At 67.0% G+C, this 16459-nt stretch overlaps 5 protein-coding genes across 7 annotated transcripts in view; 2 read left to right on the top strand and 3 right to left on the bottom strand.

Moving 5' to 3' along the window:
* Positions 1–5435, bottom strand: part of ITGA7 (integrin subunit alpha 7) — a 9347-nt gene extending 3912 nt beyond the window's left edge. Inside the window, exons 1-13 of the mRNA XM_027907302.1 lie at positions 5063–5435; positions 4901–4980; positions 4560–4815; positions 4103–4234; positions 3890–4009; positions 2403–2610; positions 1907–2100; positions 1531–1619; positions 1322–1449; positions 901–996; positions 745–806; positions 466–635; positions 55–204 (exon numbers count right to left, since the gene is read on the bottom strand). Of these exons, the coding sequence (XP_027763103.1) occupies positions 55–204; positions 466–635; positions 745–806; positions 901–996; positions 1322–1449; positions 1531–1619; positions 1907–2100; positions 2403–2610; positions 3890–3893 (1101 nt within the window). The 5' untranslated portion in view covers positions 3894–4009; positions 4103–4234; positions 4560–4815; positions 4901–4980; positions 5063–5435. The remainder of the gene's footprint in view (positions 1–54; positions 205–465; positions 636–744; positions 807–900; positions 997–1321; positions 1450–1530; positions 1620–1906; positions 2101–2402; positions 2611–3889; positions 4010–4102; positions 4235–4559; positions 4816–4900; positions 4981–5062) is intronic.
* Positions 1–16459, bottom strand: part of INPP1 (inositol polyphosphate-1-phosphatase) — a 23407-nt gene that overhangs the window by 1330 nt on the left and 5618 nt on the right. The gene's annotated exons all lie outside the window — the stretch shown is intronic.
* Positions 9786–11543, top strand: BLOC1S1 (biogenesis of lysosomal organelles complex 1 subunit 1). The gene is made up of 4 exons (XM_027907310.1): positions 9786–9914; positions 10153–10225; positions 10598–10730; positions 11211–11543. The coding sequence occupies exons 1-4, from the start codon at positions 9830–9832 to the stop codon at positions 11322–11324; spliced, it is 405 nt and encodes a 134-aa protein (XP_027763111.1). The 5' UTR covers positions 9786–9829; the 3' UTR covers positions 11325–11543.
* On the top strand, positions 11923–14895 carry RDH5 (retinol dehydrogenase 5). Of its 2 annotated transcripts, none has more exons than XM_027907307.1 (5): positions 11923–11993; positions 13014–13334; positions 13782–14040; positions 14136–14299; positions 14587–14895. In XM_027907307.1, the coding sequence occupies exons 2-5, from the start codon at positions 13022–13024 to the stop codon at positions 14808–14810; spliced, it is 960 nt and encodes a 319-aa protein (XP_027763108.1). In that variant the 5' UTR covers positions 11923–11993; positions 13014–13021; the 3' UTR covers positions 14811–14895. The 2 variants fall into 2 exon arrangements, with proteins under 2 accessions (XP_027763108.1, XP_027763109.1); XM_027907308.1 differs by having other exon boundaries at positions 14136–14303; positions 14587–14740.
* CD63 (CD63 molecule) overlaps positions 15318–16459 on the bottom strand; it is a 3734-nt gene continuing 2592 nt past the window's right edge. The window contains exons 4-8 of the mRNA XM_027907309.1: positions 16188–16262; positions 16006–16101; positions 15797–15940; positions 15634–15717; positions 15318–15473 (exon numbers count right to left, since the gene is read on the bottom strand). Of these exons, the coding sequence (XP_027763110.1) occupies positions 15408–15473; positions 15634–15717; positions 15797–15940; positions 16006–16101; positions 16188–16262 (465 nt within the window). The 3' untranslated portion in view covers positions 15318–15407. The remainder of the gene's footprint in view (positions 15474–15633; positions 15718–15796; positions 15941–16005; positions 16102–16187; positions 16263–16459) is intronic.

The following is a 16459-nucleotide window of genomic DNA, read 5'->3' on the forward strand; positions in this document are numbered from 1 at the left end:
AGGTACCCCTGGGGGGGACAGGCCCCCAGGCCAGTGGTCCCTGGCAGTGCCCACCTCAGTGCGGTGGGTGCTGGGCTGGTGGGGGCTGAGTGCGGGGGAAAGGGGGGGCAGCACAGCCCCCCGCCCCCCCCGGTGCCCCCCAGGCCCCCGGATCCCATAGGCCAAGGTGACAACAATGGGCCGCAGCTTATCCCGGATCCCGTCCTGGGGGGACACAGAGATGAGGAGGAGGACAGAGGGAGGAAGGTCAGGGGTCACTCAGGGATCTGGAGGTGTTGGCACAGCTGGTGGGGGCCGTGGGGGTAGGATTGAGGAGGGGGATGAGGATGGGGATGATGAGGATGAAGGTGGAGACAGGAATGGGGATGAGAAGGATGAAGATTGGGAATGGGAACAGGGATGGGGATGCTGAGGATGAGGCTGAGGCCAAGGCTGAGGGCAGTGAGGCTGAGTCTGAGCACCCACGTGCAGCTGGAAGGTGGGGGTGATGCAGGCCCGGCTGTGCTGCCGGGGCAGCTCCAGGGTCCCAGAGAGCTGGTGCTCAGGGTCCGTGGGGCCACGGCTCAGGAACAACCCCCGAGGGGCTTGGCCACGGCGCCGGCGCTCGGTGTCCACGTCCAGCACGAACTCCAGCTCTGGGGACACAGAGAGGGGGGGCATCAGGGAGGGGGGGTCCATGGGGCTGGGGGTACTCGGGGTTGGGACGCTCCCGGGGCTGGGGGTCCCTCCTGGGGGCTGTCTCACCGAGGCGGGGGCTGTAGGTTGCAGGACTGGCCGTGTAACTGAAACAGGCTCGGACCTCCACGCTAGGAGGAACATGGGGTCAGACGGGGGGGAGGGATAGTGACCCTCTGGGCCCATACCCAGGGTGGGGGTGCCAGGGGGCTCGGGGGCACCCACCAGATGCCCTCCCGGTGGCGGCAGTTGCTCTGCTCCAGGTCGATGGTGGGGGGCAGCAGCGACACGTTCCGTGACACGTGGACCACTGGGCGGGCCCTGCGGGGGCAAACGGGGTGCTAGAGTGGGCACCCCCCTCCTGAGGGCACCCCGAGCTCTGCAGGGACCCCTAGGGCAGGGGATGCTCTGAGAGAGGTTGAGGGAGTCGTGGGATGGGGGGGTCCTCAGGGAGGGGGAATGCCCAGGTATGTGGGGCATCCTTAGGGATCCAATCCGTGGGACTGGGGGGGGTCTTTGGGGATGGGGGCAGTGCAGGGTTGGCAGATCCTTGGGAATGAGGGTCCTCGGGGATAGGGGGGATGCTCAGCCTCAGGGTTCCTCAGGGCCAGGGGCTCCCAGGGGTGGTCCCAGGGCAGGGTCTCACCTGTAGAGCACCACGGTGTCGGACAGGGATCCCACCAGCAGATCAGGGTACAGGTTCCCGTCCACGTCCAGCCCTCCCGACAGGGAATACCCGAAGGTTGGGACCCCCACGGCCTCCCCGTCCAGGACCTGAGGACACCGGTGGGTGACAGGGGACCTCACGGGGGGCCCTGGCTAGGGCAGCCCCCTCCCCACCGCCCCCCCGCTCACCTGGGCCGGCCTGGCTGCGATGCCCAGGGCACTGCCGTGGTAAATGAACACTTTGCCGGCGCCATCAAAAGGGGCTCCCACCGCCAGGTCTGGAAGGGCAATGGCAGCTGGGGAGGGGGGCACAGGGCCCTGTCGGGACCCTTGAGGGGGCAGCCCCCAGTGCCACTATCCCCCTGCTTTGGCAGGACCCCAGAGCCCCACTGAACCCTCCCTTCACCCTCAACCCCACCATGGTTGAGGTCTCCAGTGCCATCATCCCCAGCCCTTGGAGACCCCAATTCCCCCCCCCCCCCCCAATCCCCAAACCCTCAAATCTGTCATAGTTGAGGCCCTTGAGGACCCCAAATGCCCCTTAAGCCCCACCAAAACCCCTCACCCTCAAACCCATCGTGGTTGAGGTCCCCGGCTGCGCTCAGGGCAGTTCCGAACATGGACCCCCGGGTGCCGTTGAGCCGCAGGGGGGTCACATTGTCCCAGAGCCCCCCGGGGTTGATGTAAACATAAACAGCCCCCCCGATCTCTTCCTGGCGCTCGAAGAAGTGGGGGGCCCCCACCACCAGGTCCATCCACCTGAGGGAACATGGGTCTGTCACCCCCCCTGAGCCCCCCAAAGTGTCCCGGTGCCCCCAGACACGGCACTGGGATTTTTAGGGGATTCAGCGATTGGGGGGTCCTTGGGGATCGGGGGGGACACTTAGGGATGGGGGTCCCGGGGGTGGGGGATCCCAGGGATTGAGGGGTCCTTGGGAATGGGCAGGGTCCTCAGCCTGGGGGCACTCAGGGGTCTGGGGATGGGAGGTCTTGGGGAACAGAGGATCCCGGGTTGGACTCTGTCCGGGGGGGAATCTCACGGGGGGTCCCCCCGCACTCACCCGTCGCTGTTGAGGTCGAGCACGGCCAGGGCGTGCCCGAAGGCTGAGCTGAGCTGCGGCCCGGGCAGCACCGCCTCGGGCACCAGGCGGTTGGCGCTGTCACGACGCAGGATCACCACAGCCCCGGTGTGGTTGGCGCGGGGGGCGCCGGTGACAAAGCTCAATCCCCCCCGGCGCGTCAGCCCCGCGCCCGAGTCCACGGAGAACCCTTCGGGGAGGGGGGAGAGGGTTGGTGCCCACTCGGATCCTGGAACGCCCCCGCGGCCCGTCCATCTGTCCGTCCCACCCTCTCTCTCGGCTCGAGCCGTCTGGGACCCCCGTGGGCATGGGGGATTCCCCTCGTGAGAATGGAGGGGGATGGGGGGATTCCCCTCATGGGAACGGGGTGAGTGGGGGGATTCCTCTGATGGAAATGGGGAGAATGGGGGGATTTTGCTCCTGGGAATGGGGGGATTCCTCTGGTGGGAATGGGGGGCCTATGTACCTCAGTGTCCCTGCTCTTCTTGCCTGGGGAGGGCAGGATCTGGGGTTTCCCCCAGCTCGGGTGGGGAGCGGAGCCTGTTGGGTTGGGGGAAGCGAGGAGCAGCCCCCCAGCATTGCCAGAAGGGAATGTTTGGGGTAGAAAAGGGCAGATTTTGGGACCAGAGCAGCAGATTTTGGGCTGAGAGAGCGGGGAGAGCCCCTTCCCCACATGCAGCTATTGCAGAGTGCAGCCCCCGCAGCCCCTACGGCCGCCTGAGCCCCCCAACAGCCCCCTCGAGCCCCCAGCCAGGCTCCAGCCGTCCCTCCCCGCAAACCGTGCACCCCTCCCCATGCAGAAACATCGCCGGGAGGACAAGCAGGGGGACGGGGGGTGCTAGGGGGACACGCCAGGCTCAGGGATCCGTCCCCCGGGCTCTGACCACCCTCCCCCAGCCTGGCAGTGACCCCAGCACAGCCCAGACACAGTGACGGGACACAGGACGCGGGTGGGGGGGGACAGGAATGGGGGCACAGGGATTGGGGACACTGGGATTGAGGGGACAGGGCTGGAGGGACAAGGAATGGGAGGGGACAGAGATGGGAGGTGTGAGGGGATGGACACAGGACGGGGGAGGTGTGCGGGGGGGCTGTGGCCACATGTGCACGACTGCATGTGCGGGGGGGTGCAAAGAGAGAGAGAGGTGTGTGTGGGGACATGGATGTGAGGGGGGATGGGGGCAATCCCCAGGACTGGGGACAAGTGTGTGCTGGGGGGATGTGCGTGTGTTTGGGGGGGACGCATACCCAGAATGACACGTGTGCACGGGGACATATGAGAAAGGGGACATGTATGTGCAGGGTGACATGTGTGTGCACACGTGCTCCCACAGGGCCCCCAGAGCCTGGGTCTGTCCCCACGGGTGACATGGGTGACACAGCACAGGACACGCTGCAGGGAGGGCACACACGGCACACATATGGCACACACATGGCACACGCGTGGCACAGCCGTGGCACACACGAACCCATGTAGCTATTGTGGGCCACGTCGGGGGCGGCGCCGGGGACCCTCTCGCCGGGCTGGGGGGTCCGGAAGACCCTCTGGTCGGGGGCGGCGCTCTCAATGTTTGTCACAAAGAGCAGCCCTGGGGGGGGGGGCGGGGGTGTCAGGGCGGGCACGCGGGGGGTGCGGGGGCCGCGGCAGCCGGAGGGGACCCCCGGGCCGGGCCCCCCCGTACCGAAGTAGCTGTTGGCGGGCACGGGGATGAGCGAGGGGTCCTGGTCCTTCTCCCCCCCCGCTTCGAAGGGACCGGCGTCCGGGCGCAGCAGGTCCAGAGAGCTCTGGTTGAGCTGCTCCACGCGCAGGGTCCCTGCGGGGGCCGGGGGTGAGAGGGGCAGGGGGGGCCCTCGGGGACAGCACGGGGACACTCCTGCTCCAGGGGGCTCTGGTTGAGCTGCTCCACGCGCAGGGTCATCTGCATACAATATGTGCACACCCAGCCCACCTGCCCAGGCAGATGTTGCACTCACACCCCTCACACACGCAGCCCCTCATCCGCTGGGGAGGCATCCGGGCTGCCCTCTCACCCTTCCAGTTGTACATGCCCGGGGCTCTGAGCAGGACCCACCTACACCCCACATCCCCCTCTCCTGGGCAGCCCCTCGCCCCTACGGGGAGTTCCCGGCCCCCCTCACCCTTCCAGTTGTAGGTGCCGGGGGCCCCGAGCAGGACGTAGCGGCGGTCGGGGCTGAACGCGGCCGCCAGGCCCTGCTGGCAGGTGCCGAAGCGCTCGTGGCCCTGAGGCCGCCCCTCGCAGAACTTCCACTCGCCACCGTCCAGCTCGTCCCGCACCCGCAGGTCCTGACTCAGCACGAAGCACCTCCCGATCACGTCCCGCGTCTCCAGCGGCTGTCGCACCCGGTGCCGCACCTCGTACCGATGGGCGCAGGTCTGGGGGCACCCAGAGGGGTCACGGGGTGCCGGGCCCCCTCCCCCAGAGCTGCCAGTGCCCCCTGCCTCCCACCTCGGCACCTACCACGATCTTCCCTCCGGCTCCTTGGCTCTTCACGCTCACCCCCAGCCACTGGTTCTCTTTGCTCTCCCGCTGCGGGTCCACTGTGGGCACAGTGAGGAGGGTTAGCCCCGCCGGAAAGCCCCGCCGGGACCCCCTGCACCTTCCCCGGGGAGCACAGCTCACCTCCCTCATCGATGGGCACCCGCCAGCAGTCGGAGAGCTCGGGGGTCAGCGGGCAGGCGAAGAGACCCCCGGTCCGGTTGGCACCTTGGCTGGGCAGCGCCTGCGCCTGGGGGGCCCCCACCAGCAGCCTGGCAGGGCACGGACCCCCGTCAGTTGCCCAGAGCCCCACCGGGGGCCCCCCGGAGCCGTCACACGCCCACACCGATGTCCCCGTGCCCGGGCTATGCCAGCCCAGCCGAGCAGCTGCTGCCCCAGCACCGTTCCCAGGCCTCGGCCGCAGCTCAGTGCACGGGTGGGTGCAGGGGGGACGCACATCCGGATCCCCCCCGGCACTCCCCGACTGTCCCCGAGACAACAGCGTTGGGGGCACCCTGAACCCCCCCCAGACCACCACCCCGGGGTCCCCGAATGGTCACACTCCGCAGGACAAGTCCGGTGCCACCCGGGGCTCCTCGGTGGCCACAGGGCACCTGCAGCCACCCCCGGCCCGCCTGCCCCGGAGGGGTTGGTGGCCTGGGGACACGGCCGAGCCCCGGGGGGTGGCAGAGAGGCAGAGCCGGTAAAAATAAACTGGAATTCACTCAAAATAACCCCGCAGCAACATGCCCAAAAAAGGAGGGAGGCACAGGGACGCACCGGGTGCCCCCCGGAGCCGGGCCAAGACACCCTGCGAGAGGACCGGGGAGCACCGGGGGATGGGTGGGGGCTGCGGGTGCGGGGCCGGTGGGACCGAGCCCAGCGCGGCTCCGCAAACATCCGCAGCGGCCACCGGGAGCCAAAAACCGCCCTCGGCGCCAAGAACGTGGAGCGTGAGGGAGTCGGGTGACAACGGTGACAACGGCGCCACCGGGGGCACGGGGACGGTCGGGAAAGGGGGGCAAGAGGGGGGCACACGACGGTGACACTGCCCAGAGACCTGCCAGCTCAGGGGCTCTCCGGTGCTGAGACCCCCGGCAGGATCCCGGGGGCTGCCAAGGGGACATGGGGAGCCCCACGGGCTGTGGAACACGGGGACACGGGGGCTGGGAGACGCGGGGACAGGGACACGGGGCCGTGACGGGGGTCTCGGCAGCCGCGGGTGGGCGTTCGCCGCAGCGGCCGCGGGGGAGGCCGCGGTCACGGCCTGGGGGTCCCAGCCGGGGGGGTCCATCCACCCGAGCACCCCAGGGATGCAGCGATGGCCCCCCAAACCCCCCCAACAGCCCCCCCAGTCCCCGTCCCCGGTTAATGCTGAATAATCCCTGGCCGCGCAGGCGGTGACTCTGCGCCTGTTCCCGTCCCCTCGGGGCTGCAGTCTGGGTGGGTGGGTGGATCGGACCCTCCGAGAATCCCGAGGACCCCAGCCCTGCTCTCCGGTTCCTCCAGCCTCAGGGCTCCTATCCTTCCCATTGCCGGCTCCCGGGCTCGCCCAGCCCACGTCCCTCCCGGAGCCGGGACTCCCGGTCCTGCTCCAGCCCTCCAGTCCCGGAGCACCAGATCCCCCCCAGTCCCGGGACTTGCGGTCCGCCCCATCCCCGAGGTGGGGTGCCCCCACCCCAGGTGACCGGTTCCCCCATCCCCGGGGGTCGCACTCCCGGCCCCTTGCACTCACCAGCCCGCCGGTTCGGGGCTGAGCTGCCGGTGCAGCGCCACGGCGGCCCCGAAGAGGCTGCCCCGCTCGCCGTCCTTCAGCACGGGGCTGCTGCCGTCCAGGTTGAAGGCGGCGACGGCGAGCAGCCGCAGGGCGACCCAGGGCAGCCACCGGCACCGCCACCGGGAGCGTTCCCGGGGACCCTCCATCTCGCCACCGCGCCCCGGCCACGCCGCTCCGCCGCCCGCGGGAGGAGCCCGGACTGTCCCGGGGAGGGGGCTCGGCCCCGGCCCCGCCCGCCCGCGCATGGGAATCCCCCGGGAGTCCCACCCCGGCATGGGGCTGAGCATCGCTACACGTGTGGTAGGGACAGCTCCGTGTGGCAGGTGCGGCATCCATGTGGGACTGACTGCACCCCACAGCACAGGGGCTGCACCCACAGCCCATGCACCCCACACTCATCAGGGGTCCAACGGGGGTACACAGTGACCTCCCCCCACTCGGCAGAGTCCCAGGGGCACTAGGGACCCCCCCCCCGGTGTCTCCCAGCCCCAAACCACTGCCCATCACTGGGCAGTAGAGGGTTGTGTGGGTGGGAGGGATCCCAAAACTCTGGTACCCCACTACCTGCAGCGATATCCCAGTATTGTGGGACACAGCAGACGGAGGGGGGGAGGACCAGGACAGCCCCTCTGAGGTCCCCCTTCCACCTCCATCCTTGGACTGGGAGCAGAAGAACCGTCTGAACCCCAAAAACAGGAGGAGAGGGTCCCACACCCCCATTCTGAAGGGGCTGGTGCCCGTGTGGGCTCCTGGGGGGACATGGGGGGTCAGCAGTGCCAGGACCCTCGACATCATCCAGGACATGGGGGGTCAGTGGTGCCAGAATCCCTGGGAGCAGCTGTGACACCAGCTTGGCCCCAGGCACCCCACAGCCATTTTTGGGGGGGGACTGGAGGGAGTTGTCATGTTTTCCAGCTCCCTGGCTATTTTTATCTGCTCTCCAAAGAGATATTTGGGAGCTGCCAGGGCCATGTGAATGAGCTCCAGTGCCACTGGAAGCACCCCCAGCTCCTCCTCCCCACCTCTGGGGGGCACGAGAGCAGGCCCAGGAGGGTCTGTGCCCCCATTTCCCCCTCTCAGATCCCCCCACACTCTTCCCACTTTCCAGCCCAAATCCCTTCTCGGACGTGGGAACAGCCTGGGAGCGGAGGACGGGAATAGACCCATTCTCAGGGGGCTACTTGGCCTCCTGCCCCCCTGGCAGGTTCCCCAGGGAAGAGGATGTGCTGGATAACTGGGAAGGACGTCGAGAAGAGGGATAAACCAGGATTTGGGGTGGTGATGGCACAGAGGAGACCCCCAAATCTGCTCCAAGGAGTAACAACCCAAACCTTGCCTGATATGAGCTCCTGAGGCTCTTTTCCCTCAAAATGAGCTGAACTCGAGCTCTGGGATGGATCCTTGGGGGTCCCGGCCTGGAGCTCCCCCCGTTCCTGAAGATGTGCTGGAGGCAGCAGCTGCTCCTGATTAGAGCCCAGGGATCCTTTGGGATGGGGATTTCCAACCCCAAAACTGTCCCACGACCTCGTCCCACCTCGGCATCCCTGGACACGAAGCCTCCATCCCGTCCGTCCCATCTTCAGGGGGTTATTTTTGGGACAAGCGTCCCAAAAAGTGAAAGGATGTGCACATGGAGCATGAGGCTCGTGGGGCTGTTTCCCCCCCCCCCTTTCCCACCGCCCGCACAGAGGGAGCAACTGGGGCCGCGCTCATCCCGCTCCCACAGCTCCAGGACTGCGGCCAAGGCTTTGATGGGATCGGGAGCTCCGAGTGGGCGACAGGGAAGCGCTCCCTGGGGAGCGGAGATGGGAGCGGCGCTGGGGCGGGGCAGGGATGGGAGGGAAGGAGGGAGGGACACTCTCCGCGAACTCTGGGAAGGGCTGGGTGGGATCCAAGAATCCGGGATCCCCCCGGAGCACCGTCGGCGGACGGGGAGAGGGACGGGAGCAGCTCCCCATCAGCACATTCGCAACGGGATGAGCACCTGGAGAGGTGTCACCCCCCTGTGGCACCTGGGCGAGGGTCAGTTGTCCCCTGCAAGGTCCCCACCGGGCACTGACCTCCCGTTCCTGCGGAAGGCGGGGCAGGAATTGCCGGGAACGGCGGTCCCTGCCCACCCCAAACCTCGCCGAGACCCTCCCGGAGCCAATCTCGGGAATGGAGGGGGAGGGGGGGGAAGAGGAATCCCGACAGTTTCTCCCCCCAGTCCCAAAACTCCTTGGCTCCCGGGATCGATCCCGGAGCCGCTCCCGGGGCTCGGCGGGGCTGGAACCGGAGTCGGGATTATTTTTACCCTCCCGGGTTTATCTCCGGCCACGTTTCGCACTCGGGTTCTGCGGGAATTCCATCAGGTCCCTGCTGGAAGAACTGGGAGCGGCACCGCGGGGATGAGGAACCGAGAGCTGCAGGACCCTGAGCCCCCTCCCCACTTCACCGTCCTCATCCTCCCTCCCCAACGCGAGGGAATGATGGATCTTCCTCCTCCTCATCCTCATCATCCTCTGGGGCTGTTGAACCCCGGCTTTTATGCCTTCCTCATCCTTCCTCCCCCTGCTCAGCCTGAGGGAACAACAGGATCTTCCTCCTTATTATCCTCCCAGTTCTGGGGCTCCTGAATCCTTCTGCTTTCCTCATCCTTCCTCCTCCTCCCCAAGGGAAGGGTATGTCCTTCCTCCCGCTCCTCTTCCCTTCCCCGGCTCCCAGGGTGACCCCAATGTTTTTTCTGGCAGCCCCCCCCTCCCGGCTCTCCTGAAGGAATTCCAGGAGCACTTTCCTGGCGGCGGCTCCGGCTCCAGTCCCTCCCTGAGCGGAACAATTCCCGAGGATTCAGGGCCGGGAAGGGAGTGGCAGGGCGGGAATTCCCACTCGGGAACACCTGGAGAGGAAAAGTGTGTGTGTGTGTGGGGGGGTGTCATTCCAGCAGCCCCTGGAGTGCAGGACCCTCTAGACCTCCCCAGTCCCCTACAGACTCCCCTCAATCGCCCATAGCCCCCCCCCAGTCCCCCATACAGACCCCTTATAGTCCCTCCAACCCCCTGGCCCCCCACAGCCCCCCATAGCCCCCCGGTCACGTGTCCCCACGCTCTGTGTCACGTGCCGGTTGGGGAATCACGTGTGGGTGACGTCACGGTCACATGTCCCGGTCACGTGTCCCGGCCATGCTGTCGCGGCTGCTGAAGGAGCACCAGGCCCGGCAGAGCGAGCGGCGCGAGCTGCAGGGTGAGCCCCGCCCCCGTCACCATGGCGCCCGCGACGGCCCCGCCCGCCATTGGCTGCGGCACCTGCCGCTCACCATGGGCCGGCGTCCCATTGGTTGGCGCCGCTGTCCGTCAAGGAGGGAAGCGGGAGGGGAGTAGTGTCGCGATGACGTCACGCACGAGCATACTGACGTCACGGGGTCGCGGGGGTTTGGGGGTCCTGCCTTATGTGTGTGTGTGACCCCCCCATCCCCACACAGAGCGGCGCCGAAGGGACGCGATCGCGGCCGCCACGCGCCTCACAGAGGCCCTGGTCGATCATCTCAATGTGGGGTGAGCCTGCAACCCCCGGACTGGGGACAGCTGACCAGGGACCCCCGCATCCCCAGCCCCCCTAGGGACCCCCAAACCACGGCTGGGAACCCCCAAACCCCCTCTGGGGACTCCCTGACCCCCAAACCCCTGCCTGGGGACCCCCGAGCCCTGCAGGCCTTCCTTCCCAGGGACTTCCAGCTTCACAGAACCCCCAAGCCCCCAGCTGGGGCCCCCCCCTAAGATCCCCCTCACCCCTTCCCCCCCAAAACCCTGCCCAACACCACCCCCCCCAACCTCTTCCCAGCTCTTTGTCCCTTTTCGGGGGCTACCCCTGCCCTGGAGGGTGTTGGGGCAGGACCCCATGGCCTAGCCCCTCCCGTGCCCCCCTAGGGTGGCCCAGGCCTACGTGAACCAGCGCAAACTGGACCAGGAGGTGAAAACCCTGCAGGTGCAGGCGGCCCAGTTTGCCCGGCAGACGGGGCAATGGATCTCCATGGTGGAGAACTTCAATCAGGCCCTCAAGGTGGGAGACCCCTCTCCAAAATCCACGGCCCCTGGGGGAGATCCCACTCCCGACCTGCCACAGGGAGGGAGTCACTCTGGGACATCCCTGGGACTGAGTTGGGGCACTGAGGAATGAGGGGATGGGGCACTGGGACAGGGGGGAAAGGTCCCCTGTGGTCTTTGGGGGGGGGGGATGCAGCCCCCAGACTCCTGGGTTAGTGCTGGAGTGGGTGGGCAGCACCAAGGCGTCTTGGGCAGCATCAAGGGGGTCCTGGGTGGCATCTAGGGGGTCTCAGGCAGCAACCAGGGCATCCCAGCAGAATCCGGAGGGTCTCAGGGAGCACCCAGGGAGTCTCACCAGCCCTATGGGTCTGCATTTGCCAGAGGGAGGGGCAGAGACGCTCCAAATCCCTGCAAGCCCTCCCTCCACCATGGGACCCCCCAAATCCCTGGGCCCCCATGGGATCCCCCCAAACCTCCAGGCCCCCCTGTCCCGCAGGAGATTGGTGATGTGGAGAACTGGGCACGGAGCATCGAGATGGACATGAGGACCATCGCCACCGCCCTCGAGTATGTCTACAAGGGGCAGCTCCAGCCCTCCTCCTGCTCCTGAGGGATCCCTGGGACCCCCAGCACTGCGGCTGCTCCCGGCACAGGATGGGGGTCCTGCAGCAGCAGGTCCTAGAGTGTACCCGGGGCCCCCAGCCCTGGGAATGGGTGGAATAAAGTGTGGGGAGCTCAGGGGAGTGGGGGGCCGGGCCAGGCACCGGCAGGACCCTGGTACAGGCCCCCCTGGTTCCCCCTAAGCCACCTCATCCTCCTTAGTGCTTAACTTGGCTCAGAGGCTCCTTTTTGCTCCGGACAAAGGGCCCGTTCTGGGCTCTAAATCCCCTCGGGGGGGGGGGCCTCTGGGTGATGCCCCCCCTATTTCCAAGGGCTGGGAGGGATCTAATCCCCGAGGGGAGGGGGTGATGGCCCCCCATCCCCCAGGGCTGGGAGGGGGTCCCAGGGTCTCTGTGGGCAGGGCTTCCTCCATGGGGAGGGTCCCCCAACAACGGGAGGGGGTCTCCCAGCACCCCCAGAGCTGCTCAAGCCCCCCCCTCCCCCGGAGTGTTGCGGGGGAGGGAGTTCAGCCCACCGAGACCTTTGGCCGTGCTGGGCACAGGGAGGAGCAGCCATGGCCCCCCCCCCCCACCTCCCCAGCTCTCACGGGACCCCCCTTACCACACTCAGCCCCTGCGCCGTGGCCAGAGCAGCGCCTGGAGCCCTGTGCCCTCAAGAGGTAGGTGGGGACCCCCCTTTGCACCCTGACCCATGGGGGTCTTCCAGGGGGTTTCTGACCAGAGAGGGGGTTCTGTCCCAGGGCTGGGTGAGGAGAGTTTGTCCAGGGTGGGTGGGGGCTCCTGCCCACCCCCCGCCCGGCTCTGGGGGTGCAAGACAGTGTCCTCCCGCCCTTTGGTGTCCCCCTAAACATGAGAATGGGGAGCAACGGGAGTCCTGACACCTGTCAAACCCCCTCGGGCCTTCTGGAAGGGGGAACAACTCCCCCCTGGCTCTGGGGACACAAGACAGACTGTCCCCTCCCTTTAATGTCCCCCCTCAAACCTGAGGGTGGCAAAGGGGGTCCCTCCCACCCCAGCAGGTTCATAATTCCCAACAAGCAGTGAGGGGTCCTGACACCCCCAAAACCCCTCAGACGGGGCTCCTGGACAGGGGTCCCCTTGGGGCTCCCTTCTCCACGAGGGGTGGGGGGTCTGGGAGGGCCCCAGGGGTCGCTCCTGCTGCAGAAGGGGCCGTGGTGGGGCCCCCCCAGAACCCCCCCTGGCGCTGGGTCCAGCCCAGGTGGTGACGCACGACCGGTTAATCCAGGCTTGGCCGCCTGCGGGCCTGGCCTGGCCGCGGGGAGGTGGGTCAGGGACCACGGGGGGCTTGGGAGGCCCACCCCCCCTGAGCAGGGGGCCTGGGGGGACCAAACACTACCCTGGAGGGGACAGGGACGCCCCCGGGGTCACCCGTGTGCCCTGAAGCACCTGGGCACTGAGTGCCCCCCTTTGCCCACCCTCCACCTCAGGGGGGCCAGACCCCCGGGGGGGCCAGAGTGGGCAACCCTAAATGAGGGGTGAGGGTTTGGGGCTCCTCTTGGGGCACAGGGGGAGTCCTGGCAGGGGTCCCACAGTCCCCTGCCCTGGTGCAAGGCTGTATGTGGTGCTGGTGGCACTGGGGCAGGGTGGGGGTCCATCCAGGCTCCACCCAGGCTGCAGGGGGGTCCTGGCGAGGGTCCCACAGCTCCCCCGCCCTGCAGGCCCCCCCATGTGGCTGTACGTGGTGCTGGCCGCCCTGGCCTGGGTGCTGGGCTGGCTCGTGCGAGACCACCGGACCCTGCCCTCGGTGAAGGACAAGCATGTGTTCATCACGGGCTGTGACAGCGGCTTTGGCAACCTCCTGGCCCGGCGGCTCAGCCGGAGGGGCTACCGAGTGCTCGCTGCCTGCCTGACCCCGCACGGCGCCGAGAGCCTCCAGAGGAGCTGCGGGGGCCACCTCCGGACCACCCTGCTGGATGTGACCCGCTCTGACAGCATCCGCAGGGCTGGGGAGTGGGTGAGGGCAGAGGTGGGAGAGAAAGGTGAGGACAAGGGGGGCACGGGGGGTGGGGGGCACAGGGAGGGGCTGTGGGGTGGGACAGGACCTGAGGGGTCCTCAGGGAGGATGAAGTCCCCAGGGAGGGGCTACGGGGCAGGATTAGGGGTTCCCCACGAGGGGTTAAAGAGTGCAACGTGGCGGGGGGGGGTATCCCACCAGGGCATCCCAAGGTGAAGGGCGGGGGGGTGCTGTGGGGAGCCCCAGAGATGGGCTACAGGATGGGGGGGGTCCCAGCAGGGACAGCCATGGGACAGGACAGAGGGGAGGGTCCTGCCAAGGCACCCTGGAGGCAGGATGGAGGTCCTGAGGGAGGCACAGGGATATGGAGGGAGGGTCCCACCAGGGCACACCGGGGATGGGATGGGGGTCCCGGAGGAGGTGCCCTGGGGCAGGGCCATGGCAGGGGGACCACACCCCCTGCCCCCCACAGGCCTGTTCGGGCTGGTGAACAATGCTGGAGTGGCCAACCCGATCGGCCCCACGGAGTGGATGGACATCGAGGACTATCGACGGGTCATGGCCGTCAACACCTTCGGGGCCATCGAGGTGACGCTACAGCTGCTGCCACTGCTCAAACGGGCGCGGGGCCGGGTGGTCAACACATCCAGTGTCCTGGGCCGGGTCTCAGCCAACGGCGGCGGCTACTGCATGTCCAAGTACTGCGTCGAGGCCTTCTCCGACAGCCTGCGGTGTGTGCCAGGCCCCACCCGCCCTGGAGCCCCCACTCACCCTGACCCCCCCCATGGTGTCCCAGAGCCCCCCTGATTCCTCCTGTGTCCCCCAGAAGGGACATGTACCACTTTGGGGTCAAGGTGAGCATTGTCGAGCCCGGGTTTTTCAAGACGGCCGTGACCAACCTTGACGTCCTCGAGGCATCGCTGCAGCAGCTCTGGGAGCGCCTGGCACCCGAGACACGGCTCAGCTATGGGGAGGACTTCTTCCAAAAATGTGGGTGAAGGGAGGACTTCTTTCAAAAATGGGAGGGGATAGGGGGCTTCCAAAACTGTGAGGGGGGAAGGGGGGGGCTGCTGTAAGTGTGAGTGGGCAGAGGGCTCTGCCTCAATTTCCCTCCTCCTGAACCCTTTTCTCCCTCATCCCCCTGAGCTGCCTCAGTTTCCTTCCACACCAGCCCCATTTCCTGCATCCTTTGCATCCACACGATGCTACACCAGGCGCACCAGCTCATCTCTGCCTTGGTTCCCCCTTTCCTGACCCTCCTTTTTCACACTCCCCAGACCTGAAGGTGCAGAGGTTCATCATGACCCTGATGTGTGACGGGGACCTGACCAAGGTCACAGGGTGCATTGAACATGCGCTGGGGGCGCGACACCCCCGGACCCGCTACAGTGCGGGCTGGGATGCGAAGCTGCTCTGGCTCCCAGCCTCCTACCTGCCCTCCTGCATCGTGGATCTGGTCCTGGCCACCATCCTGCCCAAGCCGGCCCACCGTGTCCGTTAGACCCCCCCCCCCCGACTTCCCTCTGGAGGCGGCAAGGCCCCCAAAGTGTGGTGAATAAATCCCCTGGCCTGACCCCTGCCTGCTCGGGGGCTGTTGGGGGCTGTTGGCACTTGGGGATTTGGGGACATTGAGGTTGCACATGGGCACTTGGGGACACTGAGGTGGCACTCAGGGACTGTTGGGGTCACTGAGGTGGCACTCAGGGACTGTTGGGGTCACTGAGGTGGCCCAGAGAGCCCCCAGAGCCCCATAGGGCTGTGAGAACCCCCCAAGGGTAGTGAATAAACCCCCCAGCCTGCTTGGGGACTGCTGGGGACATCACAGTGACACATGGGAACTTGGGGACTCTGACACGGCACATGGGGCCCCCACCCAGGAGGGTCTTTGTCCCACCCCGAGGGACCTCCACACTCCTCCACTCCCAAGGGGCACACTCAGCTCTACAGAAGCTTTTTCTCTTTATTTCCACACCTGGAACACTCCCCAGTCCCCCCAAGCAGGGAACCCTCGGGGGGATGTTGGCACATGGACCCCACTCTGGCAGAGCCGAGGGGGACCCCCCAGGACCCCAGAGCACCTCTGGGGGTGTTGGGGTGGCTACATGACCTCATAGCCGCTGCGGATGCCCCTCATGAGGCAGCAGGCGAAGATGATGCCCAGGATCTGGGGGGGGAAAAAGGGGAATCAGTCCCACATGGGGCAGCAGGGAGGAGTCAGTCCCACTCCAGAGGGGTTGGGGAGCAGTCCCATAGCAGGGGTGTTGAGAAGGCCCCACATTGCAGGGGTTCAGCCCCACACTGGGGGTCTCAGCCCCACATCCCACCTCAAAGAAGGCAATGCCCAGAGCCACTGCGGCCACGACCAGGATGTTCTTCTTCATCCACCCCTCGATGCTCTGCACGCAGCCCTGGGGGGCACAGGGGGGGTCAGGGGGCTCAGGACCCGCCCAGGGCATGGCAGGGGGGTCTGGGAGGGGGAGGTCTCACCTTGGCGTAGACGGTCGCAGGGCTGGGGTGGATGTTGCAGGTGGTGGTGTTGACGCGGCAGCACGACCTGGGCACAGTGTCATTGGCCTGGAACTGCTCGATGTTGGCCCAGTCCGTGTAGTTGATGGCCCCACAGCAGTTGAACTGAGAGGAGAAGAGGGGTCAGGGCGGGCTGGACATCCCCCCGGCACCCCCACCCGGATACTCACGTTCCTCTGGAGGTCGTCCAGCCCTTCGGTCACCGCTGGGTCCTTTCCGTACTTGTGCATGGCCTCCTGCAGCCCCTCGTTCAGCACCGAGCGCACCTGGGGGGGGATGTGGGTCACACCAGAGCCGAGGGGGGGTCCCCAGGACCCGGGGGGGGCTGTGTCCCTGTCCCACATGTGCCCACCTTGTCCTTGAAGACGTATCCGGCGATGGCAGCGGCGATTTCCACCAGGAAGATAATGCTGAGCAGGACAGCAAACTGGGGGGCATGGGGGTGGTCAGGGGGTTCACAGGGGGCACGGCGGGGGTCAGGAGGGCCAGGGGTCACAATGGAGGTGGGTGTTCACGGGGGTGGAGGGGGGGTTGTAGAGGCAGCATCAGGTGAGGTGTCAGAGTGAGGGAAGGTCATGATGGGGGTTACAAGGAGAGATTTGGGGGGGTGTCAGGTATTTGGGG

Source organism: Empidonax traillii, unplaced genomic scaffold, assembly GCF_003031625.1.
Source record: "Empidonax traillii isolate 1590-97213 ecotype Southwest subspecies unplaced genomic scaffold, ASM303162v1 scaffold1437:size147607, whole genome shotgun sequence".
NCBI lineage: Eukaryota > Metazoa > Chordata > Aves > Passeriformes > Tyrannidae > Empidonax > Empidonax traillii.